The following is an 18238-nucleotide window of genomic DNA, read 5'->3' as shown; positions in this document are numbered from 1 at the left end:
ACTGGTTAAGTCAGATGTAGCATAATGGAGGAGCGGGGATGGAGGAGGGTTGCAAAAGCAGCTTGCAGAGAGAGCAACAAAGTGTAGGCAGCCAGAGCAGCTCAAATATGCTAGTAGGAGTGCATTTAGCCAATAGGAAGCTAAGCGTCAATCAGCTGGTAGTCAGCTGATGAGGACTCTAGTGAGATCAATATGTTATATAGTTTTAATAACAGCATATGATTGTTCAAATTCCCACAACACACCTAGACTTGCCTGCCACACCATTTGAGAACCTCTGATTTAAGGCATGCCTTTAAGAAGGGGTCTCAACTCTGCCATATGGTCTCCAGCTTGATGAAATCCAGCTCAAACAGGTGTTTATTAGAGTTTAATAGTAGTACTTCTGTTAGAGGAGCAATTATGGCTGTTGGTAAGCACCACCTCCTTGAGTCAGTGCATTTATGTTGTGTATCAGGTTTCTATTCAGACCAGCTGTCATTAAAAGCTAGTAATGCAGAGCCTTCTTAGATTCTGGCTGCTTTTACCTTTTACCCACAAAACAGAGCCTGTGGGGGCTTTGAGCTCACTTGGCGTTTGAGGCCCCTATCATATGTGTGCTTGGCCCAGCGGGTAATCCAGCTGTGGCTTTTCTGTCTGCTTTTTTCTTTCAGTATGTGAGTCTTTTCTTCACTTTAGCATCTCACCATCTGCTTTATGCACTTTGACTGCAATAGTCAGGCTAAAGCCTTGTCATATAGCCACCTTCTGTGTTATCATGTGGGGGTCTGTGTAATATTGTACTGTTTATGTTGCTTGGTCTCTGCATGATGTCTGATTTTTCACTGAGTCCATGCTTGTTGTAGACTGTTATATGTATACCAGCAACCTGCCAGGGACCAGATGAAAATTAGCCTATGGCTACATTAGCATGTTCATGTTCATTAATGTGCACTGTACCCTATAATAAATGAATAAAATAAAAAGAAGTTCTTCACAGGAGCATTAATGCAGTTCTTCATTAAACAATGTTGCAATCATCTGTATCATCTGGGGAAAATAAAAAACATATAGCAATGCATGTGATAAATGTCATAAGTGCAAACAGTTTCCAGTCTGACCAGTTTATCTTCCTCCAGCAGCTTTGTCAAAATCAGGTCAGTGTGTCAATTTATACACACACACAGAGTAAGGTTATAAAAATATTTTATTGCTCATTTCACAAAGTTTGTGTTTATTTTCAGTGCATTTTAAGTCTGACTTTGCAGGTTTTAATGCTGCTGTCATCCCACAAATACAGAAGCTTTCTGTTAGGATAATAAGACAGCATAGCCAAGATGCCATCAGTGGGCCTTAAATCAAAACTGGCATCCTGAGGCCTCCCTGTCTCTAAGTCAAAGGCATATGTAACTCTACTGTCCATGTGATCTGTGAAGTACAACACACCACACACGATGAAAGCATTTCCTGCTTTAGCTGAGGGATATTGAGTGTTAGTGATAGACTCAACAGAGAACATGTCAGAGTTAATGTTCGCCACCATTATGTCATCAAATGTATCTGATGCAAAAATGACCCACAGCCCATTTTCATCCACGGCAAACTTAAAATACGTCTTTGAGTTGCGGAAAAGGTAGGCCAGGTTGTTGTATCTGCTGTTTGCCATGATCAGAGTGTTTGTTCTTCTGGTGTTCAGGTCAAACCTGTAAAATATTGGTCATAGGTAGGTTAGGAAGTTCAGTACAAAAGTCCCACGTTATATGACACAGACAAAAATGAGTATGGATGATTTACCAAGGCAAGAACACAGAGCTCTACATTTGAACAGAAACACCTACTTTATCAGCCTGTTTGTTCCCGCGTTGTGAAAGTAAAGTGACCCCTTATAAACAACATGACCGCAGCCCTGGTAGAACTTCCCGACGTCTATGGTCCTGTTGCTCGTGCTCTGAGAAGTGGGAGCATCCCTGTACTCTGTTAAAAGTCGACCTGGGGAGAAATTTGTACTGTAAATACACAGTAACACACAAATCTGTGATAAATTATGAACTGTAAAATCACCTGAAAAATGCTCAGCCAGCCAGTATCGACCTCCATTCAGCTGAGATGCATCGGACATCCAGGCTCCAAACGTGCTCTGCATTTTGGTGGCTCTCTCAGAACATTTGATCGTCTTAAGGCTGCACACTAAGGAAATAAAGACAATTATTTTAGTATTTTATGAGAAATCCCGTACAGTGAGAGGTAGTTTGAAGAGTATTTTAACATGTACTCACCAGTTTTTGTCCATCTCTCACCAACTGTTCTGTTGTTCAGCTGCATTTGATGTAAGGAATCTGGGAAAAAGAGAAAAAGAAGTCTTTTCTAAGGAAGTCCTAAGTGAACATTCATCCTTACATTTAATTTTTTTAACTTAATTTTCTGGTGATAACAAGTAAACTCTGATTGCTTTCTAAAGATCTCCACTCATTTATCTTCTTATCTTGACTAGTGATGGGAATTTGATGGGAATTACGGCTCTTTTCAGTGATCCTGATCATTTGGCTCAGCTCAGCAAAAAGAGTCGGCTCTTTCGGCTCCCAAACAGCTCTTCATTCACGTACCAGTTTGGCTTCATTTGACCTTCCAATTTTAGCAATGTCATAACTTTTGAGAAGGTATCTTACTCCAACTCAGCTCAATTTTTAAAATTGATGAAAATATTGTGTAATTATTTTTCAGAATGTATTGTCTCACCAAATCACTAGCAAGTCAGATGAAAGCTCATTGGCCGGGCTGTATGACACACCTGAAATACATGTTACACGATCAAACAATAAACCTTAAGTCATGCTCTGCCTGTGATAGAGATCAAAAGATCATCCCTCCTAATCAATCAAATAACAGACAGACACACACAATCAATCTAACAATAAATTGGTAATAGTAATAATGATATGAAACATTCTCAAACAGGACCCGGCTCTCATTGGTCACGTAGATGAGCTGGCTCTTTGAACCGACTCGTTCACAAACAGCCCATCACTAATCTTGACAGAAAAATGTCGGTTTTCCAGTGTTAAATCAATTTTAGTTGTTTTATTGAAATCTCTACTAATTACTTTATTATCTCCAACAAAACATTAGTTCACTAATGACCACACATAAATTTATAAGACTGGCTAGCTAAGCTAAGATAACCTTTTTAATCCTTATAGGTAAAATTCAAACGTTGCTACAACAGAAAGAAAAAAAAAGGAGGTTTATAGAATAAAATTGTGAATAAGAATAGATAATTAGACAATTACATTTTTTCATGCTGCAGGTTGCAAGTTACAGTGACTGTTGATAATCTAAAGGGACCAGATGGGGGGAAAGTACACGACTATTGTATTCAAGTAAAAGTACAATTACTCTAGTTAAAGCTGATTTCAAAATGTACATAAAAAGAACAGTACTTTGAGTGAAACGTAATTAGTTACAATTCCCCCTGAACATGAAGGTGTGGCAGAGAGCTATGTTACCAGCAGTATTACAGTATGAACTTTAAACATGGCATTGTAGGGAGCAATAGAATAAATGTAGTCAGTATGGTCCGAGTGACAGTTTCTCACCGTGTTTTTTGCCTTTGTTTGTAATGTTCCCATTGTCATTGAAAGCATCATTCCTTTGAGCCGGGGCTACAAGAAGCGGGGCTGTAAAATTAAAGGACAATTAAACATAAAGAAACAAATGATTGTTTTTGAAGCTCGTGTGAGGAGATTTCAGTCAGTTATAAAATAGACTAAAAATAAGATTGATGCTTCTTTATGAACGGCAATATCAAACAAGACCATCAGTGAAGAAATGAATCATTTCTATGTAGCTGTTTGCCATACTTGTAAACACTGGACCAGGGTTGGTGTCAGATGAAGACAGTTAAAGTGTGCAGACAAAACTAAAACTAAAACTACTACCAACAGGTTCAGAAAAAGATCCTCAAAGAGATAAAGGCCGCTATATTGTCAGACCAAAATAAGGCAGGGACCAAAAGTTCCTCATAGGAGCTTTAAGTTACTGTTACTGCTAAAGATAATTTGAAACACATCATTTATTACCTGTTGAGGGTCGAGTTGCTGCTTCTGTTGTTTTCTCTCTTTTGGTTTCCTTCTTTTTGTTTTGGCTTTTGTCTTTGTGAGACTCTGGGAGTTTAAAAAAAAATGGTGTCACAAGCTTGTATTTTAATCTCAACTTTATCTTTATAACATGTGTATTAATTGATCAGTCACAACTAATATTAAACAAGTTCATCATACATTTCCTTAAATCTTTAGAATAAATCAGAAATACCTATGTTTAAATTGGGCATTATTGATACAAAACATAGTTGATACAACCGTACCAGTTTTTATGGGTGTATCCTTGATGTTCTTGTTGTTCAAGGTGTCCGTCTTTCCTGTCATGTCGGGCTGCAGTAGAGCTGTACAAGAAGACAAGTCCTTATTCAACTATTTAAAACATTAATGGAGTTATGGGGCAGTTTGTACCTGTTAATAATGTAACTGGTGCCTCTGTAACATTTTCCGTGTTGGAGTGATTCCACATGTCAGGGTTGTGCTTTTGAAGAGCCATCTCTGTTAAAAAGTTCATAGAAATTGTGTAGTCAGTGATAATTTCATATAAGCCACATTACTTCTAATCCCATCATTCCATTTGAATTGATACTCTTCCTCACCAGATGGCAAACTTGTTTCTGGAAGTTCACCAGCGTCTGTGTGATTCAGTACATCTCTTTGTTCATTGGCTGGCTGTGTTGTTGGTGATTCTGCATAGAGAAAGATGAGCCATTGTTTAATTTTATAATTTTAGGGAACAGAAACTTGGATTCAAAAACAGCAAAACATAAAAATCATTTACTTATATCCTTTAAAATTTAAAATCAACAAAGTTAAGTCACCAGTTGTTGTCCGTTTCTTGTAGCTGGTCAAAATGAGCTTGCTGCTTTTCGTGGGAGAAGATGAAAAGCCTGGTAAAACAATGATGAATAAAATATACATTTTGAAGCCATGTCAGGTTTCCTACAAATGTTATGATAAAAATGTACACATTTTGACTGTGTCTATCTATGTATTTAATTCTAATACCTATAGCCTAAATATCCTCCTAAGACCCTGCATGTACATATGAGGACTCATGATTTGGCTTTCCGACAACATAATCATTCTGCAATTAAAATATTTTTGGGAATTTGCCTGGAAATTTTGGAGTACTTTAATGAAAAATTGGAGATATGTTTGTATATTTGCGTTGATTTTATTTTATTTTTTTTTCCAATTTTGGCATTTTCAAGGGAATTTTAATTGGGAAACTTTATTATATTTCAAGGGGATTTTTTGGGGTAAAAATTTCAGGCATTTTCTTGGAAATTTGGGGAACATATTTGTAATTTTGGGGGAAATTTGGCTGGGAATTTAGGGAGGTGTCATTTGAAGATTCAACAAATTTTCATGGGTCTTTGTTTAGACATTTTCATAGAATTGTGGGGATTGTATTTGTAACTTTTGGATATTTTCTATTTTTTTAATGGGAATTTGTTTTGAATTGTGTCAAATTTGCTAGAAAATGTTCAGAATTTAACTTAGAATTTTGTGATATTTCTTAAAAAGATATGTAGTCTTAAAATAAAGTTTCACAGTATAAGTTGGGAAAAAAAGAAATTTTGGTGTAATTTTAGTGGGATATTTTAAAAAAAAATATGATAAAGTATTTTCAGAGAAATTTTATGGAATTCTTTTGAAATTTTGGGGTATTTGTGTGGACTACAGAAAAGAAAAATTTACAATAAATCCCTGTCCAAAGAGAGAGTTGATGTTTCAGTTTATCAGGATGCACTTGAAATGCTTGAACTGTTGAAACAAATGCTTGAAAATATTTTTCTGTGCTATATAAGAATTAGAACATTTAACTTATCCTTCAGACAAATTTAATCATTACAAAGGTTTAAAAAAGATAGTGCCATGAAACTTGGGGAGGAGAAAAAAAACTCAATTTAACCTAATTTTAATGTGTGAATCAGTCAAAAGTCATTAAAATAGTAAACAACAGCTGCTTACCACTTGTCGTTGATGTTTCTACAACAATTCCAGATTTATTGTCTTTATCACTGCTTCCTTGTGCAGATAGGGACCCTAAAATGGAATAATTGTTATAGAATAAGAATGAGAGTAGATGTTTCACTTGTGACTTAAACACTGCAGCTCTACCTGTCAATACCCTTGTGGATGCCTCTGTTACATTCACTGTGTTGGAGTCATTCAGGGCGTCATCGCTGTCATTGTTATGCAAGGATAGAATGTCTGAAAATAAAAAGAAATATTGTGTCATCATGTCTTTTTTTCATCTTAAAATACTTATTTTCCTATGACAGCTGCTCAAAATGCCAGTTTACCAGAAGTCTTTAGGGTATGTGTCATCGACTCAGTCACATTAACGCCATCTCTGAAGCCGTCCATTGAACTTTCTGTTGGTTGATCTGCAAAGAAGATGAGATGCATTTCAGGTATTCAATTTATTGAAAAACATCTGTTACATTCAACTGAAAGCAGCATGTCATAATTACTGTCCGGTACTTTCATTTTAAAGTTTAAAGTCAAAATTTACCACTAGTTTTCATCCATTTGTTGTTGTTGTTGTTAAAATGATCTTCTCTGTCGTTCTGGTTTGAGTATGAAGAGGCTAAGGAAAAAGAAGTACTGATCACTCAAAGACCCTGTTTGCGATTTTTTTCTAAAATACCACAATAAAACTAATTTTAACAGTAACTGTGCTCATGTATCTGTTTGAATGTGAAGTAAATAAAGTGCATAAATCATATTGTAAATTAGCACTGCTGCAAATAACACAGGAAAAATGCTCTTTCATAACAGCCATGGTCCACTTTCTCACCAGTGTTCTTGGGTGTGGCAATAGTTGTTCCTCTTTCTTTAAAAGTATCATTATTTTTGTCCTCAGAAAGCGTGGCTGTGGAATAAAATAAAAAATGTATTATATATTTTCCTTATAATTCTTCAAACTTGTTTTACTCACAATCCACATGAACTTTATTTACCTGATAATAACTTTACTGGTGTCTCTGTCGCTGTGTTGGAGTCATTCAAGGTATCTTTATCATCATCTTTATGAAACAAGACTAACTCTAAAAGATAAAATTTAAAAAAGGTTTCATGTATTTGTTCATATGATAAAATTCAGTTTCATTTTAGGCATCCTGCAGGTTACTTTGTAGAGGATAAGTCTGTTCTGTGTAGTATCTTATTGCATCACATTGTGTCATGTTATTTTATTGTACTGGATCATGTCACATCATATTATATTGCATTGTGTTGTGTTGTACCTTATTGTACAATATTGCAGCCAGCACTGTAGTGGTGCGTGTAGAAGTTAGTATACCCTAATTCAAATTATCTTCATTCAGTAAAGTCTTCATTTAAAAGTAGATATACTCTAAGGAGACCAAAAATAAGTGGCTTTACCTGCGAATACCATGCACTCCACCACTGAACATAAATCGTACTGAGCATTAAGAGGAACCAACAGCATCTCTCACCATGCTTCAAACTGGTTGAAACACTTAAAAAAATTATATTAAATGACAACTTTAGGATGTGTTTTTGTCAGTTTTTCTGATCTCTGATAATGGAAGATGCACCAAAATGTTAATTTACATCATAAAGAGTCGGACATACTTAATGAAGCTTAGCGTAAATTCAAGCAGGAAGACGGCCCCTCTCCATCTAATCATCCTGCAGCTGTCATATCTTAAAATCTGTTCTCTTTCCTTCCCAGTCAGTCTGTTGTTTCAGTGCAATCACTGCAACCCTCCTCCTCCCCAGCCACCTCCATTACATCTCATCAGCGTCTGGGTGAGGCTCCTCTGAAATGTACTCCTCAGAAGTCTCTTGCTCATCTTATCTTACTCCTTCCATCACCCCCACCAGTGTCTAGACTCCATAGGGGGGGGTCATCCTATCCTGCTGTCCACCTCACTGCATCTTCATGTTCATCACGATAAAGTCTATATGCCAATGACATTTCACAATTCCAAATATTGCCAAACAACATGATGGACATACTGAAGTAAACAATTCAGTAAAATGACAGACATTCCTAATAGCTATTGCTCATATTTACCCCTTAACATTTTAATTTTGCATTCTGTTCTAATTCTTTTCTGTATTAAAAATGACTAGTGAGGCAGCATTCCTGTTGTGTATAAAAAAGTTAAATCCATCCAGAGATCTGGCTGTGAGATCAGGCGGTGGCTTACTTGATTTCTTCAGAGATTCTCGAAGTTTCTCAGAGTCGGTGACATTCAGTGCATCTCCGACCTCATGCGCTGGATGTGGAGATGGTAACACTGTGGATTTATGTTTAATAACATGTGAAAGAAGTTAATTTTAAATCTGTGGCGATCACCATTATATGAAGTTTGAGTATCCCACCGGGTAAAACGCTGACTGAAGCCTCTGTCAGTGATTCCTCGGCTTTTTCTGCACTTGTTTCAGTCTTCATGTTATGTCTGGGGTCTGGGCCAGGTGATACTAACTCTGCAGAAAATTCAACAAAGATATTTAGTGAGCTCAGGAAGCTAATCTTAAAAAATGCATGGTGCGATACCGCAAAATGAGGACAATAATTAGTATTATTGTTTTTATACCACTTCTCATGGGTGTGTCTTCATTCTTCCTGTGGCCACTGAAGGTGTTGCTTTTTTCACTTACATCAGGAGAAAGTAGTGCTGTATAAAGAAAAAGACATCATGTGTTAAGTAAAAACATCTATTTTGTTGAAGGGCATTTGAGAAAGGTATAATGTAAAACAGTTTGTACCTGTTACTAATGGAACCGGTGTCTGTGTAATGTTTTCTGTGCTAGTGTCATTGAAGGTGTTGTTGCTGTAGTCTGGATAAACCAACACTTGAAAAGAGAGAGAGCAAGACACACACTGAAAGTAATTTTTTCAATTTCAATTTCAATTTGTTTTATTGACATGAACAGTTCAGTTACTGCCAATTTAAGCAATGTAAAAAAATGCATTAAACGTTTATACATAATATAAATTTACATATTAAATAATTCTACAATTAATCAGTGTAAAATGTATAATGAAAGAAATCTGATTAATCAGATGAAACAATAAGACAATATGTATTATTTCTTTGTATGTTTGTGGGGTTATATGGAGGGATAAAATTAATAGTCAATGAAAATAAATAAAATTCAGGTTGTTGTTTGGGAAGAGACTGAATGGAAATTTTAAAAAGATTTTTTCAAACTCATCATTAAATGGGAGGTCTCCCATCACCCAAAATAGTTACTCACCAGTTTCTCTGGTGGTTTCCACTGGGGTTTGAAAATCTGTCACATTTAACAGATTTATTTTGTCTTCAAGTGGAAGTGCTGTTTGTATGTCTGTTGAAACAAAAACAATGTACTATTATGCATCACTTAAAAATAGCTACTTTAGTTTTAGAAAACCCTTCTAATTCAGCTCTTTACAATTATTGCTGCTGAAGGCCTTATATGGTCTGTAGAGTCTGAATTTCTTCCTACCAGTGTTTATTGTTGTCCAGCTGTTGTTTTCCTCTGCCTCAGTTTCATTGACAGCCTCCGCACTCAGAGAAGGACTCGACTCTAAATGAAGAAGAGTGTAATTTAAAGAGTGTAATTTAAAAATTAGTTTTCTAATTATTACAGCAGATTCATAAATGCAAACAAAAGTCAATAAATAAATGTGCAGCCTAAAAATAAAGTTATGATAAACTAAATGATAAACTTTTGTGCTGTCTGTAATTATGCCATGTTTCTCTGGTCCTGAGGGTTTTATGCTTGGCTTTCTGCATAATGTAGCTCTGGCTCCCCCTGCTGGATCATAATTGCTGTACTGGTTCCTTTAACACAGGGGTGTCAAACTCAAGGCCCAGGGGCCAAATCTGGCCCGCAAGAGCATAGGACTTTTCTACTATAACTGGCCCACCAGTATGAGGTCTGCAGATTTCCTCCAGTATAAATTTGTAAACTTTACCTTGATGATTTAAAATATTCTTGTTGATTATAAAAATCTGAAAAAGTAAAGAGTGAAAGTAATTAGACAATAAGTCAGGAAGGTGGGAAAATAAGTTAATGTTGTCATTTCATATTTTCAATTTTGGATCTCACAGTTCTGGCTTAAACTTATGATTTTGATTTTTTTCACGTTTGACCTTTTCCTGTCATATTTTGACCTTCGAGATTCACAATTTAAAATCCAAAGTCATATTTTTACCTTTTAAACTTGTAATTTTGACTTTCTATCTCATATATTTGCCTTTAAAAAACATTATTTTGCCTTTAAATTTCATGTTTTGACCTTTCGAACTAATAAGTTTGACTTTTTATCTCAGTATTTGAGCCTTAAAACTTATCATTGTGACTTTTTGAATCTCAGAATGATTTACTATCAGTGTTATTCATATATATATATTTTTCATATTTTACTAATGGTGGAAATGAGGTTGACTGTTGAGTAAATGAATAAATGTTGACCTTGTTGGACTCTTAGGTTAGGCCTATATTCAAAACCCATGATTGACATTCACACTCCTGGCCTAAATAGTCCGGCCCACAGGACGTCTCATTGGAGCAAATCTGGCCCTGGACTCAGTATGAGTTTGACACCCCTGCTTTAACATTTACGTTAAAATCTAAAATAGTAAAATGCAAATGCTGTCCCAGTCCTTCTTTTTATGCCATTAAACAATACAATCAAACATATAACAAATACTAAACAACACACATAATGGAAAAAATTGAAACAACAAATGTGATTCAGTACCTTTTAATGCAACCTTCGTTACCATCTTGTAGTGTGTCATGTTGTATTGTTTTATACACTGTATTGCCAAAAGTATTCAGTCACCCAACCAAATAATTAATATCAGGTGTTCCAATCACTTCCATGGCCACAGGTGTATAAAATCAAGCACCTAGGCATGCAGGCTGTTTCTACAAACATTTGTGAAAGGATGGATCGCTCTCAGGAGCTCAGTGAATTCCAGCGTGGTACTGTGATAGGATGCCACCTGTGCAACAAGTCCAGCCGTGAAATTTCCTCACTCCTAAATATTCCACAGTCAACTGTCAGTGGTTTCATAACAAAATGGAAGTGATTGGGAACAACAGCAACTCAGCCACCAAGTGGTAGGCCATGTAAAATGAGGGAGCAGGCTCAGCAGATGCTGAGGTGCATAGTGCACAGAGGTCACCAACTTTCTGCAGAGTAAATTGCTACAGACCTCCGAACGTCATGTGGCCTTCAGATTAGCTCAAGAACAGTGTGTAGAGAGCTTCATGGAATGGGTTTCCATGGCCGAGCAGCTGCATCCAAGCTGTACATCACCAAGCGCAATGCAAAGCGTTGGATGCAGTGGTGTTAAGCATGCTGTCACTGGACTCTATAGAGCAGTGGAGACACGTTCTCTGGAGTGACGAATTGCGCCTCTCCATCTGGCAATCTGGTGGATGAGTCTGGGTTTGGCGGTCGCCAGGAGAACGGTACTTGTCTGACTGCATTTTTCCAAGTGTAAAGTTTGGTGGAGGGGGGATTATGGTGTGGGGTTGTTTATAAGGAGCTGGGCCTGGTCCCTTAGTTCCAGTGAAAGAAGCTCTGAATGCTTCAGCATACCAAGAGATTTTGGACATTTCCATGCTCCCAGCTTTGGGGGAACAGTTTGGGGATGGCCCCTTCCTGTTCCAACATGACTGTGCACCAGTGCACAAAGCAAGGTCCATAAAGTCACTGATGAGAGAGTTTGGTGTGGATGAACTTGACTGGCCTGCACAGAGTCCTGACTTCAACCCGATAGAACACTTCATAAATGCGCTTCTGGAAGAATGGTCAAAAATTCCCATAAAAAAACTCCTAAACCTTGTGGAAAGTCTTCCCAGAAGAGTTGAAGCTGTTATAGCTGCAAAGGTTGGACCAAGGTCATAATAAACCCTATGGCTTAAGAATGGGATGCCCCTTAAGTTCATATGCAAGTCAAGGCAGGTGAGTGAATACTTTTGGCAATATAGTGTATGTCACACCATAATGTGCCATATTATTTGATGTGTGTATTAAATACTCAAATAAAATTTAGTGAATCATTTATTGTCACTGCTGTAAAGTTCATTTAAAAATTAATCATGCTCCTGATGTTTATGAAATTGCTCTCACCCAGTGATGTGATGGTTTGATGGATCTCTCTTCCACACATTTTAAAACAAGGAGGAGGGGGGCTAGGTGGTCCAGGTGGTCCAGGTGGGCCAGGTGGGCCAGGGGGACCTGAGAAGTAAATCAAAAGAAACCAAAGGTTTAAAAAAAAAAAAAAAAAAAAAAAAAAAAAGGTAAAACTGAGATTTGTATATTCTTTTTTTGGAAGGCTTATTTGATTAAAAAGAAAACAAAAACACAGAAAAAAGTAAATGTGGTATACTAAAATCATGATTAATATTTATTCATTATCATTTAAGTCTGCAAAATAATTTTCAAGCCAAACTTTTTATGCATTTCTTTTTCCAGTTTTCTATTGTTGCAGTCTTACCACTGAACTAAGTATGTCACATTTGTCCTAAAAACAAAAAAGACACCAAAGAATGTACTACTAGTTTGTAGAATTAGGCACCATTGATTTCCCACACAATATTCAGTAAATATTATTAGCAGTCTGTTGATCACATTCATGTCTTGTTGAAATGATATTGCTCTCACCCTCAATGAAAATGTCATTGTAGGACTCGCCTTTCAGCCGGAGGGGCCCAGGGTCACCTTTAGGTCCTCGTTCTCCTTTTTCACCTGGAGGTCCTGCAAATTAAGAGCACTCATCATTGGTTCAACTTCTAAGTAAAGACTGGAATCAAAGCAGGCAGCATTCACAGAAAAAATGACCACAACAAACATGATTCAACATGTTTTTCTATTCAAGCAGTTGTGGAAAAAGTTTCTGCAGACAGAGAATCTGGTGTTATGCAACAATTCCTGAACAATGACAACTCTGAAACTTCTGTCTGGCTTCAGTTTCTGACTACCACACACTTCATTCATGTCAAGTCAACAGGAAGTGGTTGTTCCATTTCTTCTGAACTCTTACCTCTTCTTCCTCGTCTCCCCTCAGGCCCCGGCACACCCTGCGGTCCAGGTGAACCAGGTCTACCATGCAAACCTAACAAGCAAAAAATTACAATGAGTAACTCCTTCTTAAATTAAGTTCATGCAGCAAATTAGAGTATCTTTTTACCTGGTGGTCCGGGTGGACCAGGTGGGCCTGTGGGAAAACAGAATATTTTTCATAAACCAGATGAAGTAAAAGGACTGGCAACCAATGAAAGAAAAGCACTCAAATGGAGAATATTTATGAAGGGTACCTGTTAAACAAATTCCTCTGGAGCTGTTACACAGATCCATGAAGGTTTTGATCTGAAAAACAGAGAGAGATAGTCGGTGCTGATTGTTAGTTCACCTGGAAGCTCTACAAAGAAAAACTCTTAAGATCACCTGGAAACGAAAGCATGTTTTCTCTTGTTAGAAACTTTGTCAAATACGACTTTGTCTTTACTTCTCAGGATCTGAGGGGTAATCGTGGTTATATTAGTTCCACATATTTAAAATGATTAGTGGTTTAATTCATCAGTCAGTTGACAAAATATTTGAGTAAGCATTTGAAACAACCTTATCTATATCTAGATTTTTGGCTTTTAATTTTATTTTTAAGGCTAAAGTTATAAGGTCCTATATTCTTGTTTTGGAAATGTGCTCACTGTCTTTGTTATCTACTGAAGTAAACTGAACATTGAGCTTGAGTTTGGCATTTCTCACTGAAATATTATGCTTTTATTGTTAATGGTAGTTATTCATAAATCAAACTTTATTATGCCAGAAGTGGCATGGACCATCCTTAAAATCTGACTGGCCATCCCTGTTGCCACCCCAAAACCCCTAACTATGATTGGCGTTTACCTTGTTTAAGGCAGGACTTGTGTTGAAAGAATCTCTGAGCTACTAGTGTATTTCTTTGCACTTCAAACATTTCCTTTGGCTGGTGACTTAAATTACTACTTAGGGGTCATTTTTAGTGTATGGAATAAATCAGATTTGTATGTTTCCCATCAGTTATTTGACTTTTTAGAGCTAAGAAAAATACACACAAGAATCTTAAATCTTCAAGATGCTTCAATGTGTACAGTAAAAGCCCCTGTGAGAAACCTAAACATTATGTCTATTAGTCGCATGGTAACCTGGCATGCCAGAGGAACGATGTCACATGTCCATGGCATGGGATATTTTTCATATCCGTCTGGGCAACACCCCATACGTGGTGTTTGGGAAGGGCAAAACCTTTGAAAAAAATTCTCAGAAGATGATTGGACAAATGTTCTGTCTAACATTCATTACAGGTCAATCAGAGCAACAAAACATGTGATGTAGTAGGCTTTCTCCCCTGTGGAGTTAACTATACAACACAGGCTCAACAGTCAGCTATTCTCATTGTTAACTATCAGTGGAGCAAGTTGGTAAATTAAAGTTTTGCCAAAGTCAATCAGGAGTAGTGCAAGACCCTCTTTTCTACCAAGACAAGCTTTCAGTGCAGCTCTTTGCTCTTTTCTGATTAAATAATTTTCTACAGTTCCGATAGCTTAAGCCAAATACCCAGTTGCATCCACCCTTATCTCTTCACTGTTACCCATTGTTTGGTGATTCGCAGTACAACCTAACTGTGCCCATAGCTAGCGCCTCTTTCTCCTCAAATGACCCGTATTGGTCTGGTCTTCTCAGATCAGTAATGAGTGTTTCAATTGGAGATTTGCAAGATACCTATAAAAAGTATTCAGCCCCTTTTTTACCCTTTTAATGATTTGATAAATCAATCATGGGCATTGCAATAGCACATCACCAAACACACCATCCCCACTGTAAAGCATGGTGGTGGCAGCATCATGCTGCGGGGATGCTTTTCAGCAGCTAGCCCTGTTAGGCTTGTAAAGGTAGAGGGTAAATGAATGTTGCAAAATATAGTAAAGTCCTTGAGAACAATTCAGTCTGCAAGAGAACTACCGCTTGGGATACAATTTTTATCCAGCAAGACAATAACCTGAAGCATACAGCAAAAGCTACACAGAAATGGCTTAAAGACAATAAGGTTCTAGAGTGGCAGAGTCAAGCCAAGACCTCAAGCCAATAGAAAATTTGAAGCCTGGCTTGAAAAGGGCATTTAATCACGCTCGATCCCTGCAACCTAAGAGCTTGAGGAGTTCTGCAAAGAGGAACCGAGTAAAATTGCAGTGTTGCCACACATAATTGTATTCAACTAACATTACTTTGTGGGATCTTTTTCACTTTCATATTTAAGAGTTTTCTGTAATTTATTTTCTATTTTTGTCAAAAAAGCCAAATTATCTAAGGGGATGAATATTTTTTATAGGCACTGTATCTTCCTGAAGACGGACCAATCCATTGGCTTTGGAAAATTAGCTGCAGAGACAGCATGCATATAGCTACATAAATAATCAGTCATGTTTCTGATGATCTTGTTTCCTTTTTTAGCCTACAGAGGTGCATGAGTTTTAGTTTTGGTCTGTTTTGTTGCAGGCAACAAAATTAAAACACTGTTGCTTTAAAAGAGATTTGGTTATGGCTACAGAAAAGTTAATAATGCTACTAATTCATGAGATTATGTGCACATATTTTTATACTTAATCTTTACAAAATAGTTCGATCTTTAAAAAAAAAATAATTTTGATCATATCAAAATTCATAGTTCATCAAATACTAAAATACCGACATTTCAAGTTCTTTCTTAGCAGAGGGAGCTAAGCCAAATTACACAAGTACTTTGGCATTGCTTTAAAACATTGCCTTTGTGTTAGTGCAATAAAGGCAGTGGGCCAGAGTTTGCTTGCAATTTTGGATAATCTTAAGATAAGAAACTGCCCAATATTTAGTGCAAAAGACTTAACTTTTCATCCACATGATGTTGAAACAGGCTTGATTTTACGAAAATTGCATGGAAGTCTAAAATTCTTGGTGTTGAGATAACCCTAGTTATCTCACTACAAATGCTTTGTCCCATTTCAGTGTAAGTCAGTGTCTAAGGTGAGTCATCCAAGTATGTGGACACACCCCTGATCACCAGTGTGTTACTGTCTGAACCTGTCAGTGTCTGCAGATTTTAATAAGTCTATTTGGCTGCTAAATTACAAGTGTATTGCCCATTCTTATATGATATACACATAAACATAATCATGCTGTCAGATGGTAGCATCCTCTGTAGAAATGACACTCCCACGTAGTTGTAACTACAGCTGAGGGAGAGGCAGGAAACACTCACACTCCAGTGCTCCAAGTGTTTATTCAGGAATCTCTGAGCTAAAAACCAAACTCTGTAAATCTGTGCAACAGACTCTCACATGCCTTGCATTACTTAGACATGCCTCTGATCCCAAAGGGGAAAGAAGCGGAAATGATTCTGTTAAATGTGTCAGCAAAGAGTTGGTGATTGCTCCCCTGATCGCTATAAAAACAAAACAACAAGACTGTCTAGGAAATTCTCTTTTCATAGAGCAGTGTTGATTTCGTTGACTAAAACTATTCGTCGACAGCCTTTTTTTCCATGACAAAAACTAGACTAAATCTAACAAAAATAGATCTTTGACGACTAAAACTGACAAAAACTAAGTTTAGTTTTCGTCAAGATTACTAAAACTAGACTAAAATGTAATGTAGTTTTCGTCAGACATTCAAAATCTGTGATATTCCTCCACTGTGGGTTTAATCTGTCAAAACACAATACATCTGTAGCTCCTCTGCCTCTAAGCTGTAGAAAGCAGGGATCCCAGGTTTGGCAGAGTGCAGAGAACACACTACCATGATTTGGTAACAGATTCAGGCAAGGGAATAAGTGCTTGGACCAAAAGTAAAGACTAAAATGTGAGGACTTTTGATGGACTAAAACTAGACTAAAATGTTTTGAGTTTTCGTCAACTAAAACTAAAAAGGAAAGAAATGACTAAAATGTAACTAAAACTAAAATGCATTTCATTTAAAGACTAAAACTATAACTAAAACTGAAAATAGCTGCTAAAATTAACAGTTATAGAGATGTCTTTCAAAAGGCAAAAACTTTACAAGCATCTTACAGGAACCATGGAGTAGGTCATCAGCATCAGCATGTCCTTCTCTTCTTGGCTTTGCGTCGGCTCTTCTTCCAGGTTTCTCTTGTTACGGTGAAGCTCCATCCTGCCAACTTCTCCAGGCCTTCTCTCCGCCTTTATCCCACAGCTCTGCCACAGTATCTGCATCTGCACGTCCAACCTGGCCAGCTCCTCTGTCAGCTCCTTTTGTCGAAGCAGCAGAAATACTACCCCTGCTGAGCACAGGAGCAGCAGCACGCACATCCCAAACAGGAGCACCTTCCACGCCAGAAACCCTCCACTCTTCTCCTTCATGTTTGCGTCCTGCTCCTCCACTGTAGAGTGATCTGCAGGCTCTGAAATTCCCAGGCACATAACTGAACACCTGCCAGCAGATGAGACGTCAGAGGCAAGCTACGCTGTAAGCAGTTGGAGAGGGATAAACATGTCAAAATCTGTCTGTAACTACAGTGGGAAGCATGTGATGCATTGCGCAACAAGAAGCATCTGGCAAACAGCTAAAATGTAAAGTCCCACGTCATTTAGAAGAAATCAGTGGACATATTTCCAGAGTGACATGCTATGCACAAATTGTCCTTCTTTTCATCATTATCGTGCTCTTCCTCTCATCATTGTCACCAGGACGTCCCACACAAAATTACATGGAAGTGGAATAAATAAGAGGAGAACAAGGGGAGCTTTCTTTGCATCGACAAAAGAGCTTTCAGAGCTCTTTAAGAAAAAGACTGTGGGTGTGTGGATGTTCGTGTGTGCAAAAATCGCCTTTTATAAATGGGTTTTGATTTTGTTACATGCCGTATTTCCATTAATAGAACAAAAGTAGAATATTTCTCTTTAAGTTGGAAAAGTTTCTAAATTTCCAGAAAGTTTCAGGGTCTAAAAATTAGGAGTGCAAGTTTTGTAGCTGAATAGGGATTAAACCCCTCACCAAAACCCTGTAAATTGAGGCCAGCTTCTTCATTAACAGCCTCTCATATGTGCCAAAACTGAGAGGCAGATATTTCTGTATCTATCCTCATTTCTAGAGCAAGGGAACAACATTCCTGGAATCCAAATGAAATTTATAAGTATTTTTA

The 18238-nt window shown here is 37.3% G+C and overlaps 1 protein-coding gene across 1 annotated transcript; it reads right to left on the bottom strand.

The window, feature by feature from the left end:
• Nucleotides 1-1168: 1168 nt before the first annotated feature.
• On the bottom strand, nucleotides 1169-17617 carry LOC121515745. The gene is made up of 28 exons (XM_041796698.1): nucleotides 17148-17617; nucleotides 13380-13431; nucleotides 13253-13279; nucleotides 13106-13177; nucleotides 12727-12819; nucleotides 12193-12300; nucleotides 9549-9629; nucleotides 9318-9407; nucleotides 8826-8912; nucleotides 8654-8734; nucleotides 8439-8543; nucleotides 8264-8353; nucleotides 7046-7132; nucleotides 6883-6957; nucleotides 6598-6672; nucleotides 6386-6469; nucleotides 6201-6293; nucleotides 6051-6125; nucleotides 4895-4963; nucleotides 4673-4762; nucleotides 4485-4571; nucleotides 4340-4417; nucleotides 4056-4139; nucleotides 3573-3653; nucleotides 2256-2315; nucleotides 2041-2166; nucleotides 1818-1968; nucleotides 1169-1682 (listed from the first exon to the last, which is right to left on the bottom strand). Exons 1-28 carry the CDS (start codon nucleotides 17514-17516, stop codon nucleotides 1220-1222), a joined length of 3033 nt encoding a protein of 1010 aa, XP_041652632.1. The 5' UTR covers nucleotides 17517-17617; the 3' UTR covers nucleotides 1169-1219.
• Between the last annotated feature and the right edge of the window lie 621 nt (nucleotides 17618-18238).

Source organism: Cheilinus undulatus, linkage group 9 (assembly GCF_018320785.1).
Source record: "Cheilinus undulatus linkage group 9, ASM1832078v1, whole genome shotgun sequence".
Lineage (NCBI taxonomy): Eukaryota > Metazoa > Chordata > Actinopteri > Labriformes > Labridae > Cheilinus > Cheilinus undulatus.
This window is presented reverse-complemented; position numbering and strand designations above follow the sequence as displayed.

Coding starts and splice junctions, on each gene's coding strand:
- LOC121515745 (XM_041796698.1), bottom strand. CDS start 17,516: ATGTGCCTGGGAATTTCAGAGCCTGCAGATCACTCTACAGTGGAGGAG. Junction 12,301..12,726: donor CAATGACATTTTCATTGAGG/GTGAGAGCAATA, acceptor TTTACTTCTCAG/GTCCCCCTGGCCCACCTGGC. Junction 6,126..6,200: donor ATCCACAAGGGTATTGACAG/GTAGAGCTGCAG, acceptor ATTCCATTTTAG/GGTCCCTATCTGCACAAGGA.